At 32.4% G+C, this 16,227-nt stretch overlaps 1 protein-coding gene across 4 annotated transcripts in view; it reads right to left on the bottom strand.

Annotated features, from left to right (window-relative positions):
* The window catches only part of LOC132718308 (voltage-dependent L-type calcium channel subunit beta-1-like), a 79,810-nt gene extending 64,487 nt beyond the window's left edge, over positions 1 to 15,323 (bottom strand). The window contains exons 1-2 of one of the 4 annotated variants that reach the window (XM_060702010.1): positions 15,076 to 15,323; positions 12,536 to 12,622 (exon numbers count right to left, since the gene is read on the bottom strand). In XM_060702010.1, coding sequence (XP_060557993.1) covers positions 12,536 to 12,622; positions 15,076 to 15,093 — 105 coding nt within the window. In that variant the 5' untranslated portion in view covers positions 15,094 to 15,323. The other 3 variants (XM_060702012.1, XM_060702008.1, XM_060702013.1) reach the window with 3 other exon arrangements.
* Between the last annotated feature and the right edge of the window lie 904 nt (positions 15,324 to 16,227).

Genomic DNA, 16,227 nt, shown 5'->3' with positions numbered 1-16,227 from the left:
TAATTGTAATTCACGTCACATACAACACAGTTGCCTCCCTTTATTTAAAGCATTTTCACCTTCACTTACTGCACACATCTTTGTAGATATACCTACACTGACTTACACATTGGAAACAAAAATGTAGAGTAATTATCATATACTAGTAGACATACCATATACCAGTTGTTAATACTCAAAACTACCAACATGTCAAAAGAACAACCATTGACCTCGGTGTATATCGTCACCATGATAGTGATATGGCGTATATTTTTTAAAGTTTGGTGGCAGGAAATAAGACAATTTGAATTCAATATATCAAAATTTTGAAAATAAGAAGCAATGAAAACAAAATTATTTATAAAAATTAAAGTCTGTTCATGAGATATAATATAAAAGGAACTAACTGGGATATGTTGGACAAGAAAAGTTAAGGATTCTTAGCAGGTTCATCCAAAATCTCGACTACATCCAACAAAAATGTTCAGAAAAGTTCAAGATTCCTAGTGGTTTTATCCAAAATCTCAAAGTCTATGTCCCTGTGATGGTTAGATATTATTGAGATATAGATATATAGATCTCTGAATACCCCTTTTAATCCGAAATACATAAATAAACTGTGCCATTAGGAAAATGAAAACAGTAAAAAACATGGTTAATAAGTTGTCACTTGCTTCACTTCAGTGTTGTTATGTTTTTTCTGGTCCTCTGTAATCATTGATTCCAGCACTTTTAAGTGTTGAAAATTGAGTACAGCTTAAGTCGGTGCTAGGGGGCATGAGGGATGTTGCACTTTTCATTATTGCTCATGTACAGACTTAATCAAGCGAGTTTGCAGTTTTCATGTAATTTTGTTGTGATAAGTGCTTACATTTACTTTGAAATTTAAAAAATACACTGCTTTGGATTTACTGTTACTGTTGAAAATTAATTTTAAAATATTCAGTTTTTAAACTTCCTTTCATATGTTTAATGTATTAAATGTGGTTCATAATCCGCAAAGACCTATTTTAAACAAACCTTACAATTAATTTGTTTGTAATAAACATCTTTCAATGTCTATGCAATGCAGTAACTTCGATACTTGAAATTAAAGTTAGTGCAAAAACTATGGTAAGTGCCCTTACATCACTTTTTGCATTTAAAAATCACAGTGCAAAAAGTCATGTACGTGAAGAAGAATGTCTAATTACTTTTTATCCATAAATGAATAATTGTAATGTTTAAAACCAATTTAATAATACTTATTAATGATATTTCAACATTATTGTCTGGAATTAAAAGGGTTTACTCAAAATGAACAAATCGGTTTTTTGTGTCTCCTGTAAAATTTCAAAAATGTCAGTTACAGTACTTTTTGCGCCAAGGTGACGATATATCTTTTCTACATTTCCTGCTCAATTACAAATTCCTACTACTAAAATATACAGTGTAACCTATGCAAAGCCACTTTCTGTAGAGAAATAACTTCTTTGCAACATCAGTACAATTCTTCCAAAAACAAGACATAATAAAAATAGATTTAAACCTTTATTAAGGTAACCTCTTTAAGAACAGAATACCCTTGTAACAAAATTGCAGCCTTATTATAATCAAAACTAGTAGTCACAGAGAACAATTTACTATATATTTTACCTTATTAGTTGTTGGTCACAGAAAACCTTACCTTACTAGTTGCTAATACTCAAAACTACTATATCTAATGCTTATCACACTAAATATCTTAAATTGACTTGTCAATCTTTTAATCAGGGCAAAACCATTCAAAATTTCAAAATATACTGACTGAAAGGAAAACTGCATCCCACAAACAGATGGCACCGATGTGCTTATCTCGGTCTGCACTGATTGGCAGTGCTTTTTTTTTATTTTTAGGGTAATTGCAGAATGGCCTATAGAGAGGGGAAATGTGTCCTTGAGGAGAAGTAAAAGGACATTTTGAAACAGATAAAACAGTCCATTGTTTGTTAAATATAATTCATATGTATACAGATAGATTTGTAAACTGTGAAGCAATTTCATTTAATATCCTTCTCTGATACACTGTTTTAAATAAGTGTCCAATCTCAATAAATATTTTAATTAAGTTGGTGTAGATTTCTTTTCAGGAATAGGGAAATAAACAAACATTTTAAGGTAAAATTTTACCCCAATTTGGTCCTAAAAAGTACTCTATCACGCGGGTAGAATCTGTTGAAGAGTTTAACCCATTACCGCATTAGCATTTTGTGAAAAATGGCTATTTTCATTGAAAAGTCTCCTGTTACAAGTTCAAGTTGTATAAAACTATAAAAAATGCTTTAATACTAATCAAACTAATGACGCAAATGTTGACTGGACCATTGCCTTTGTAACAACATGTTAAGTCTTAAATTTCCTGTTACCATGGCAACTAGGGGACATCTCAAAATTGCCAAAAATCACTATTTTGCGTTGATTTTTTCCATCAAAATTGATTTGAAAGTGCTGCCACTTCTCAATGGATTGAGAAAGAGTCAAAGGCTTTTCAGCGTTGGTTACACTTTACTTTATGATCGACCTGGGGTCATTTTTAGCCTCTCACAAGTCCAAAATTTTCTTGGCGCATCCCCCTTCTGGCATCCCCTGTTGTATCTTTTGGATAGGGGACGGCGCCAAAAAGGTGTCACTTTTTTAAACATTTCTCAAACAAAAACAAGACTTAGTGTTGGGGGCCTAAATAAGGCATTTTTTCTTCATTTGAGAAAGCAAAAAAAAGGGGGGGGGGGATGAAAAAGGCGTAAAAGCGTATATATCTGGTAATGGGCTAAGAAAAACAGTAGACCTCATTTAACAGTAGTCCTTATTTCTACACTTATAAATATACCGTATTATTCAGAGAAACTCCTTTGGGGAGTCAAAGACTCCGGTTGTTGCTGGCAGGTGTTTGCATAGAAAGGTTAACTCTATTCTGAAGTCTTACTTTTGGAAGAATTTGTTGCAAACTGTTGTTGTTAAGAGGTTATTGTCATACAGAGGGGCCACTTTACGCAGGTTGTACTGTAATTATACATAAAACAGTTCTCTTCATTAAGAGACAAATTTAAATTCAGGTCATTAAATCATCTGCATTTAAAAGTGTTAATTCTCATAAAACTACAAACTTTCACAACACATGACAACATAAACTGACAAAAAAACAAGACACATTATGTCACAACAGAGAAAACATAAAAACTATAATTTTATTCTTTACCAGCTAAATATGTGAAACAGATTAAACTTTACTCTACTTTGAATTTGAAAGAGTCAATCTAAATTTTAAGGAATTTCATTAATAAAATTTAAAGACAACAACACCGTTCATAGAATATTTTCAAACTCCCTTGATCCCTGCATCAGGTTAGAAACTCAAACATATACCTGTATTAGCCAGTAGCAACTCTTTAAACACAAATTGTTGCTATTTAAAATTCCAAAAACGTACATACAATTGAAAAAAAGCAATTCCAAAATTCAAAATTTCTAATTAACTTACCTCAAAATAGCTCTCGATATTCTGTAGCGTCATAATTTTTCCAGTCACTCTAAATAACCTTAAAAATACTTTTAAGTGGTCTGTACAATAATAATTTGCTCCTATCCTATAAAATTTCACTAGAAACCTTGTCGTACTATCCTTAGCTATTAACACAATTCACACATTTTTAATTAACAACGGCACAGCTTCCTTTCTTCCTTCAAAGAGGTCCATTTTGTCACAGACAAGCATAATAACTGCTCCCTCTATTTACTTATTAGCAAGTCAAATAAACAAAACCATGTGCCCCTACCAAAAGCTTGATTCAGTTCACAGACAAGTTATTATTTTATATCTATTAGAGATTATCATTAACGCAAAAACGTATCTTTAGTCTTCATTCACAAATTAAAGAAGCAAAAAATAAATCCACAATGTAAAAGTAATTGAAAAGTTTGTCAACAGGACGGTATTAATGTAATTTTTTAATATAGAAACATTTTGTCATTACATGTAATTAAATCCGGTCTATAAACGTTTATATACCAACTTAGCACATACACACACTACTATCCGGTCTGTAAATATTTATATACCACCCTAGCATATACATACACTACTATCTGGTCTTTAAACATTTTATATACCAACTTAGCACATCACACCACTTGTATAATGACTGGTAAAGCACTCACATTTCAAACAAAAATAAATTGTATCATTGCATAGATTATAAAACCTGTTATTTGTGTTCTATATCCCAAAATATAACACCATGCACAGATAAAAACCTGTCACCATTTTTTTTTCTATTTTCAGAATAAACAACAAATTGTTACAATGAAAATCACACTAAAAAATGCAAATAATTAATTCATTAATATTCAATAATTGCAAGCAATAAATAATTCAGGTACTGTTGTAAGTCCATAAGTCTTTTCCCTCAAGTCACACAAAATAATACATAATGCATGAAGTATAGAAAATGTACACATATATTATATAATATATATAATTACATATATATATATATTGGCTACAAGTATTGGATAATTTAGATAATGCACTGTTAAGATGATCACACGTCACGTGTTTGTAGAAAATAAACAATAATGGTAGAAACAGTGGTTCTGATCACTTTGTAATAAGTAACGGCACCAACAACAGACTCTGATCAGCACTCATCAACATGTTCGTAACTTTTTTACCCCCGTCTTGTCATTCCGCCTGCAGTTTTTTACCTGCTCAAGAATGACGGTAATGCACAATTCTGTTAAGTCCATTAGTATATGATAATTAATTTTCTATGGGTATTTTGGCAAACTGCAGACATTTTCATATAATAAAGTATCGTCAATGCAATGACAATCATGAATGTTGCTCAGTTACCCATGATGCACTTGTATCTTAAATCGTTACTCTAAACGACTCCAACAATAAGGGGAGTGGTGGTCTGATGGTTAATATCTACCTCTCAAACCCAGGGATCATGGGTTCGAGTCCTACTCTGGTCACAATCATGTTTCTTCGTATGACACCAGTACTGGTTGTTTCCAGGAAGCGGACTCAAAAGAGACTAATGTACGTTGCAAGAACTTGTTTTTCAGTTGATCTTAAATAAATATGTTTAAACCAACTAAATGAATTTTCGTAATTACTCTCTGTAGAGGGACCATGGTGCGGCTGCTTTACCATAGGACAGTCCCTGTTAGGGCGGGCTCTTAACAAGGGATTTAATAATCTAAAAAATCTTGTAAGTCCCCACTATTCCCAGAGTGTGGGGGACGGTAAGTTGTATAGAACATTAACAATCAAATCTCTGAGGACTAACAATCCTTCAATATATACAGGTATTAATATAAAAAAAATTCCGGAGAAAAACAAACATATGGTATTTTGTATGTACACACATATCTGTTTGACAAGTTAAACAACTCCAGATTGTGACTGTCTAAGGAATGCGTCACACAACTTTATGTACAATGATCAAAGTTTCTTTTGTGTTTTCTGTGTTATTACAGTACAACCTGTGCAAAGCAACACCCTTTGGGACACACAGGTTTTAGGTTGTTATTGAAAGGTGTTGCCACAGACATGTTAAATCTATTACAAGGGCTTACTTTGGAAAGAACTGACACTATTGTTATATAGGGGTTATTGCTATAAAGAGGGTTCTATTCAGAGGTTATGAAAAGAAATGTTAATGTTGTTATATAAAGGTTATTGTTATACAGAGGGTCGCTATAAAGAGGTTACACTGTAACAATATACCTGTCATATAATTATTTACCTTCATGTTTGATACATTGTTTTTATACCATCTTTTACATCATTTTTTATACCATCATTATTCAGAAATTACTATGAAGCTAATCCCTCTGAGCCTTTTCTTACAACTTACAAAAACAGTGTGCAAAATATATTTATATATTTCTGATGTAGCTGGGTACCATACTCTGTACAACAAAATACCTAAATTCATGTGAAATATTTGAAGTTACAGGGTACCAAATTTTTATAAAAAGATCTTAAAATACAACTGGACATTTGTAATGAAACAAAATATTAAAAAGCTCATAAAAATTCTTCAAAACTGCTAAGAAGAAGGTATGCAAAAGTAACAAGGAGCCAAATTTAATTTTCAGGTCCTTCAGGACTTTTTTCTCACAAGTAGGCCCTTCCCATAAATTTCGGGAGAAATAACATGTTTTTGTGGTTTGCAAGAGGTAAAAAAAAAACTTTATTTAAATTGTGAATTTTAGAGGGAAATTGCATGATTTTAAATAATTATATAACAAGATACTAACACCCATGTTACTGAATATCTTATGTAACAGGACACCTATCTAACACCCATGTCACTGAATATATTATGTAACAGGACACCTATCTAACACCCATGTCACTGAATATTTTATATAACAGGACACCTATCTAACACCCATGTCACTGAATATCTTATATAACAAGACACCTATCTAACACCCATGTCACTGAATATCTTATATAACAGGACACCTATCTAACACCCATGTCACTGAATATCTTATATAACAGGACACCTACCTAACAAACATGTCACTGAATATCTTATGTAACAGGACACCTATCTAACACCCATGTCACTGAATATCTTATATAACAGGACACCTATCTAACACCCATGTTACTGAATATTTCATATAACAGGACACCTATCTAACACCCATGTCACTGAATATCTTATGTAACAGGACACCTATCTAACTCCCATGTCACTGAATATCTTATGTAACAGGACAACTATCTAACACCCATGTCACTGAATATTTTATATAACAGGACACCTATCTAACAGCCATGTCACTGAATATCTTATATAACAGGGACACCTATCTAACACCCATGTCACTGAATATCTTATGTAACAGGACACCTATCTAACTCCCATGTCACTGAATATCTTATATAACAGGACACCTATCTAACAGCCATGTCACTGAATATTTCATATAACAGGAAACCTATCTAACACCCATGTCACTGAATATCTTATGTAACAGGACACCTATCTAACACCCATGTCACTGAATATCTTATGTAACAGGACACCTATCTAACACCATGTAACTGAATATCTTATATAACAGGACACCTATCTAACACCCATGTCACTGAATATCTTATGTAACAGGACACCTATCTAACACCCATGTCACTGAATATCTTATATAACAGGACACCTACCTAACAAACATGTCACTGAATATCTTATGTAACAGGGACACCTATCTAACAGCCATGTCACTGAATATCTTATATAACAGGACACCTATCTAACACCCATGTCACTGAATATTTTATATAACAGGACACCTATCTAACACCCATGTCACTGAATATCTTATGTAACAGGACAACTATCTAACACCTATGCCACTGAATATTTTATATAACAGGACTGTGATCTATCTAACACCCATGTCACTGAATATCTTATGTAACAGGACACCTATCTAACACCCATTTCACTGAATATCTTATATAACAGGACACCTATCTAACACCCATGTCACTGAATATCTTATGTAACAGGACAACTATCTAACACCTATGCCACTGAATATTTTATATAACAGGACATCTATCTAACACCCATGTCACTGAATATCTTATGTAACAGGACACCTATCTAACACCCATTTCACTGAATATCTTATATAACAGGACACCTATCTAACACCCATGTCACTGAATATCTTATGTAACAGGACAACTATCTAACACCTATGCCACTGAATATTTTATATAACAGGACATCTATCTAACACCCATGTCACTGAATATTTTATGTAACAGGACACCTATCTAACACCCATGTCTCTGGATAGTAGTTGTGACATTCTATGTTATAGGGATACCTATATAACTCACATGTCACTGAATATTTCATGTAAAACACCCATGTCGCTTCTTGATTTGTCATTTTTTATCACAAGATACCTATTTAACAACAGTCTAACACAAATGTTCTTAAATTATATTGCTACTAAGAAACAATCTAACATCAAAGTCCTTAAATTAAAGATGAGGCACAATGTCCTTGCATTCTAGTTACAACATAGTCTGTTACTAGAGCATTATCTAACACAAAAGACCTAGAATTTCTGGTGTGACATCTTTATAATATAAATTTTACTGTAAATAATTATAAACATACATGTAATTAATTTTCTCTGCAAGTCAAATGATGGTTTTATAATTTGTTGACAACTTCAAATTCTGCTGACTCATCTAAAACCTTAAATAAATTTTAAAGCATGCATTTATTACGCATTAATATATTAAATAAATATTTAAATATGGCTTTAAAGAGAAAAAAGTTACTAAAATACCATGTTATATTATTAGATCAAGGTAAAAAAGAAGTCCGTATCTGAAGCAAAAAAGTAAATCCTTCAAAATAATTCTTACACTAGGTGTGAATCTTTCTACAGAATTTCCACTGTACATGGTAGTTCATACTAACTAATTAAATATCTACAGTTGAAAAATATTACATAACAAGAGAGCTACATCAGTCCAGGGCTGCTAACCTTGGTAAAATAAATATACAAGAGTTTCAAGTCATGATCTTATGGGAAAGATATTAAATTATGTGAAGAAATCAAAGGCAATTATCAATTATTCTTTATTCATGTTAGGTAATTAAGGAATTTCTATATCAAAGTGTAAATGTTTTGAGCTGGTCTGTGGTCCAGTTGTAATGCCCAGCCCCGGGCATTGATTTTAATATGCATATTACACAATGGGTGAAGTGGGATGTAGCAAATCTGTTCATAAATTATTTGAATTACATAAGTAAATGATTTATTTATATACTTCTTTGGTCAATATAAATTGCTAATATGAATTAAGACATACATTTAAAGTTATTCCATGTGTCCAACAGGTCCCCACACACCTATCAAATCCACACCTACCTACATTATTAACCTCAACAAGTTTTATTTACATTCATATAACACTTAAATTCTTAAAGAAATGATTAAGTTATATCAAACATAGTGAAATTTGTATAGTAGAGCTAGAAATCATACAAATGTCATTCAGCTAGTAATGACATGGATATATAGCTTGAATGTTCCAGACAATTATCAGATATGCTCAACATTGTCTCATTTTCCCCTAAATAAAACGGCTCATAACGCAGCCTATGTCTAAAGAACTCCAAACAAATTAGACAAACTGGTTAATAACCCAACAGAGATCTAACATTCAGCAACAGCTTTAATAATTCATGTTGTTATTTTATGGCCTTACACAAAATACCAAATGCTAGAAATTATAAATCTTTGATGTGCATAATACAGTATATAGAAAAATTGCAAATTTAAGAGACAGTCGGACCCTGCAAGATGGGAGTAGAGATACATATGAAATCATGTTTGCGAATACTTTATCATCAAAAAGCAATACATGATACTCTTTTTTATTTTTCTCTCTGTTTATTTTACAGTTGCATTTCTGTAGACCAAATTTGTATCATCACGAAAAAGTAAGTTGTTATTTTCAGAATAGTACTTGCATTTAACCCACGGTTACCCAATTTAACAGGTGACCCTGTCTCATTTACAATGCCTGTACAGAGAACTGATATATGGGACCTCTGGTTTTTAAAGTTTTCTTTTAACCCTTTCCCCCATGAGCATATCGTGAAAAATGGCCATTTTAACTGAAAAGCCTCCTCTTACAAGTTCAAACTGCTATGAAACTATGAAAAATGCTTCAATACTAATCAAACTTGGCACAAATGTTGACTGGACCATTGCCTTTGTAACGACATGCTCAGTCTTAAATTTTCCTGTTACCATGGCAACGAGGGGACATCTCAAAATTGCCAAAAAATCACTATTTTGCCTCGATTTTTTCCATCAAAATTTATTTCAAAGTGCTGCAACTTCTCAATGGATTGAGATAGAGTCAAAGGCTTTTCAGCGTTGGTTACACGTTACTTTATGATCAACCTGGGGTCATTTTAAGCCTCTCACAAGTCCAAAATTTTCTTGGCGATGAGGGGGACTCCGCCCCCCTTCAAACCCCCCCCAAACAGAAGGGGGCACATCCCCCTTCTGGCAACCCCCTGATGTATTATTTGGATGGGGGACGGCGCCGAAAAAATGGTCACTTTTTTTAACAACATTTCTCAAAAGAAAAACAGTGTTTGGGGTCTAAATAGGACATTTTTTCACTGTTTGAGGCCTCAAAAGGGGGGGGGGCAAAAAGCCGTCGAAACACGCTTATATAAGGGAAAAGGTTAACCCTTAACAAGTGAAATAGTAACTCTGCCTATACAAAACTGTGTATTATGTTAATCATTACCTTATAATGCTATTGATAATGCTTGAAAACATAGTAGAGCTTTCACCTATAGAAAAGAAATTGATGTATCATCGAAATTTTTCTGTCAATTAGAAATCGATAATCCATAATTTTGTCAAATTAATAAAATGTAGAGAAATTATGAAAATTCACCCAAAACATAAACAGAAACAGGTGCCCATGTCTAACACTAAGCTGTTATTAAATAATGAAAATATTTCAAAGCAGTGATGACTTAAAAATGGTCAGAAAACAATCATGCAAAGGACATTTATAAACAAGACACAATGACATCATTATTGTATGAAACAGGTATAAAAGTGAATTATAGACAAGTAATTATTAGTAATTATTGATATATATAATATATATTGGTGTGTAGTCGATACTTGTCATCAGATATTGCTATGTTGTCGATATGCTTTACACTGAATAAATTTTACATTTATGAAATTTAGCGGACAAAATACATAATATATATGTATAGAAGTATAATTGCCACCACTAATGTCATATTAACTTTTACAATTACAGCATTAGGCCAGTTAAAAGTAGCTTCACTTTATCTTGAATATATTATGTCTGAACATTTCCACATTTCCGGAATATTCCTTATGGTTTTATAATGATGAAGAAGAAAATGGTTCCCATAGGAACAAAGAAATGAATACATGATAAACAAAATTAGGTATCTCGTCAAATTTTCGACCGTTAACACCAAGTCAAGTCAATAATGTAAGTAAGTATTCACTTAAATATCATATTCTCAAAATGGACATTACCTCACAGATGCACTTCTGTGGGAAAAACAATTCACCAAACAAGGGAAACCTCTTATCTAAGTTTTACATATATGGCACGTCTGTTTTCCTACACTGTCCCTTAAGTACTTCAAACTTATTATACTAAGTGAGGTTTATTACCATGCAATATACACAAAAATAACCAGAAATTGGCAAAGCATTTACACCAAAAATGTTAAAACATCAACCAACTAAGAACATAATTTTAGTTAAATATTGAGCCCTAACCTTGGAACCAGAATCAATTTCTAGACTTCAGAAATCAAACCAACACCACTCAACTTCTGAACTTTGGAACACTCAATTTCTGAACCTTGGAAATCAAACCAATATCAATTAATTCCAAGACATTAGTAATCAATCATGCATCACCTTTGAAAACAAACTATTGCTCAATTTCTGAACCATAAAAATCAAACCGGCATCAACTCAATTTCAGATCTTTGGAAATCAAACCGGTATCACTCAATTTCTGAACCTTAGAAATCAAACCAGCATTGCTCAATTTCTAAACTTAGGAAATCAAAGCATCAACCAATTTCTGAACCTTGAAAATCAAACCAACATCACTCAATTTCTGAAACCCACATCATCTAATCTGAACCTTGAAAATCAAACCAGCATCACCTTGGATATCAAACCAGCATCACTCAATGTCTGAACCTTGGAAATCTTGTTTTGTTAGATGTCAATATTCATCTGAAAATGTGTTTTCAATGAATAAAAGAATTGAATTGAATTGGAAATCAAGCCAGCATCACTCAATTTCTGAACCTTGGAAATCAAACCAACATCACTTTGGAAATCAAACCAGCATCACTTTTGAAATCAAACCAACATCACTCAATTTCTAACCTTGCAAATCAAAACAGCATCACTCAATTTCTGAACCTTGGAAATCAAAACAGCATCACTCAATTTCTGAACTTTGGATATCAAACCAGCATCACTCAATTTCTGAAACCTTGGTTTTCAAGCCAGCATCACCTTGAGAATTAAACCAGCATCATTCAATTAATAAGGAAGTTGAAAAAGAGAATATTTAATAAAATATAAATTTTAATTTATACAATGAAATTTAAAGGGTACTAAAATTGGGTTAAAGTAACAGATAAAAGTCATAGTGCAGTCAAATGAAACAATACAATTACATGTACCTCAACACATCATGAAAAAGCAATTTAAGAAAAATACAGTTCAACCTGTGCAGAGCAACCCTCTGTAAGACAATAACCTCTTTATAACAACAGTATCAACTGTTCTCAAATTAAGTCTTTACAAACAATTTAGCCTTTCCAAGGCAACATCCAAAATCTTTATCTCTCAAAGGGCATCAGCTCTGAAGAGTTTGTACTGTATAGAAATATATGAAAGTGTGTATAAAAATATGTAAAGCTGTGCATGAACAAACCTGACGAACAAAACTATTAGAGCTGTCTGAAAAACTTCCATCTGAACGTTTCAGAAACTTTCCCTTCATTCCTTTCCGCCCTTTACCCTGAAATATACATGAAATAATTGAAACGTGGACGGAAAAAGTTGTAATATATACATGTAGAAACATATAAATGCTATAAAAGTTGGGTGTTTTTTACATTTTTTCGTGATATCACAGGGATCTGTTCGCTTTATCAGTCTTCCAAAATAAATGACCAGTAAATACCAGTTTCTTAACAAATGACTGACTTCGTCATCTCACATGATTTCTGAATCAGCAGTGACAATCAAATGATCTTAAACCATATACAAAATCAATTATCACAGAGAACATCTGTGACCCAAAGGATCAAACCAGCGACCTCTTGTTCACAAATCCAATATCCTTTCATATTGATGAATTAATTAAAACATCGATGAAAATAGGTATAACATGTGGAAATCAATGAAATATACATACATGTCAAAGGAATTAAACATATAGATTTAAATAATTACACAAATGTGACAATGTATTTTTTATGTGGAAACAAATGAAACATACATAAAATATTAAGAATATAGGTGAATATTAAGCATATAGGTGGAAATAGTTATAATATAATGTGGGAAAAAATGAAATATTTACACATAAAATAATTAGATTACAAAGAACATGTACATGTAAATAGTTATAATATGTTAGAGAATTTGTACCCAACATCAGTATCAAGAATCAAACATAAGATCATGGCAAAAAAAATGCATTTTTATGATTAAAACTGATTAAGATACCATACTCAATACCATAAAATACCTAGATTGAAATATTAATAATATTAAAGTGTTAAAATAAATGGAATATGCATGAAATAATTAGAACATGGATTGAAATAGTAGTAATATAATATATGTGGAAATAAGTCCCTGGCAGGAATTTAACCACCTACAGTAGTGATAGCCAGGTGGTTTGAACTCATTTTTAAAATTTCTTCGTTTTAATGACATGACACAGTCATGTCTGTTCAATGTTTAAACAGAAATAAACAAAGCAAATCTGAGTATAAAACATGAACATGAATTTCTCCTACGTAAGCCTATGACTTTGAGAAGTTGCAAACTGACAATAAAACTATTTCATGTATCAATTAATAAGCAATGACACATGCAATTTGTAACAAGTAAACTGAAAGCGCCAATTACAAATTAATTTGCCTTTTTTATAATTATTTAATTGATATCGTCTGCATTTAACACCACCCTCCTACCCACATTAATAATTTTACTGATTGTAACTACAGGTAGTTCGCCTACTCTGTAACTGAATATAAGTTTGATAATCACTGCATGTTACGAATTTCTAGTCTATGAAAATTATATACACCTTGTCTGTCTAAAGACTTTTATTCATATGTTTGCTTGTCAAATATTGGTTTATTTGTATTAATCTAATACTTAAAAAATCATACATGGATTTTTGGGGTTTTTTATGCATAATTACAGCCTACAGGATGATAAGAATAGCTTTCTTTCAAATGAGATATATATTTTCATGATTCTATCATATCATTTAATTAGGAACATACATATGCATATATAAGTAAACTGAACATTAATAACAAACATACTATCTTATACACTTTTGATTATAAACTCAGGGCAAAAATAGTAGATTTCTGAATTCTACAGCTTGCTACAAAGAGCAAACAGTAATTCATCTAAATTTACACGTATGGCTTTCAGGCCCATATCTAGGATCTTTTTACCAGAGGAAGTAGCAAAATTCAACATGTGGTAATGTATACATTGATTCCAAAGAAGGGTAGAGACATTCTTTTTAAGTTTTCAAGAGGGGACCTTCTGTCCTGATAAAATATTGCTGAATTTCACAAGTCTAAAAGACACAACTAGATATTCAAATCTCAAATGGGTTCCACTTACTAGCCAAATTCCAGTGTGGATTATGATCCCCTACCTCCATCTGGATCCACATAAATACGGTTTATGCACGAACAATTACTACAGACATTTATTAGAAGAAAAAAAATAATAGCATAGATCTTTCTAATCAATAAAGATGTTTTTTATCAACAAAGAAATGTTTAGAATAATGGTATACTAACAAGTCCATCTAATTGTAATACAATTTGAGAAAATGAGATATGTCCCCTTAGTGAAGTAGGTTTTGATTCAAAACAAAAATGTCTTAGAACCTTGCTTCAGACGTCAAAATATTTTGACTACATGATTAATTATGTCCCTAACTTAACCCTTTATGCCATAGATACTCATTTTAAAGGTGTATGGATGGTAATTTATTAGCACAGGGAATGAAAGAGAATGCACAACAAGTGATGCTGAAGCATAAACATATCACTCTAAATGCTATGTACAGTCTCATCTACCAGCATCTGGCTGACTGAAGGAAACATTGTATACCTGAGTGGGAGTTACCTGTACACCACTGCTGTAAACTGGAAGATATCTGAGCATGTATAATTACCAGAATAATCTAAGTAAGAATGGTATAGGCACCTGAGATACCGGGGGCATCTCTCCGCTGCATTTCCCCAATTAAAAACATCAAATTCTTCGCTTTGGGTCGCTAAACAGCATGTTTTCGCCTTGTTAGTTAATTCTTTGAAGGAGCTACTTAAATCTGCACGTGTGTCTTATAAGATCGAAAATTTTACGTCATTTTATTCAGCTAATGAATGAAATTTTGAGAATTATTTTTTCTCTCCCAGCCTCTGAATCTTTTTTCTTCACCAATCAAACATCGGGGTCGAGAGGATGTCGGAAATAACAAAATATATAGCAGGTGTCAAATTTTTTCTACGATTCCTTACCGTTTATTTTGATAGTCAATTATTAGATAATTAGTCATTTATAATAGATCATCTACATAGCACAACAAAATCAATAAAAATGATTTTTTTAGAGAATTAAAAATACATTGTCCATACATTTATCGGAAATTACACTTTCCTTCCGAGCTATCAATTAAGAACAGCTGTCAGATTTTGTGTCGCCCGATACGATTGGACGAGCGTTTATTGGGTTGTAAGGGAAACAACTAGTTGAAAATCCAATAAATGTACGTCACATTATTATCCGAGTAGTTTCCCTTACATCACGATTCTGCTGTTGCTGCTGCTGATGATGATATTCTTTTTATGAACTTACTTTAAAAGTAATCGCCTTTTTTCTATTTAACAATTAATGAAATTGAACGCAATCTTTTTTGTATTACTAATCTTTCCTTAAATTATAGATAGATCTACTGCAGTTTTGTTGGAACAACAACACAGTAAAGGTCAAATCACGACCACGCAATATGTAATTAAAGTTCGTGATCAATCTGAGTCTGCGATATTCATCCTTTTTTTCCGGGTGATTTCCACTTTCAAGTGTAACCTTTCTTACCAATCAAATTTAACAATGTTTTTGTTGTTTTGTTTTACGGGTAGGTCATATGGCGACTGGAGGCACGGGCATCCGAGTAGAACCAGCGACGGTTAGTAAGCTTCCACACATAAAAGAATGCAACGTGAATTGTCACTGTAGGGATTCGAACCCACAACGGCGAGGGACAAGTGGCTTGAAGTCAACGACCTTAACCATTCAGCAACGTACAAGGTTCGGTGGGATAAAATGTATATAATTGTGAACATGTGAATAATAATA

This window comes from Ruditapes philippinarum, unplaced genomic scaffold (genome assembly GCF_026571515.1).
Source record: "Ruditapes philippinarum isolate M1 unplaced genomic scaffold, ASM2657151v2 ctg1573_1_1_1_1, whole genome shotgun sequence".
NCBI lineage: Eukaryota > Metazoa > Mollusca > Bivalvia > Venerida > Veneridae > Ruditapes > Ruditapes philippinarum.
Note: the sequence above shows the minus strand (reverse complement) of the source record. Positions and strands in the feature narration are given on the sequence as shown.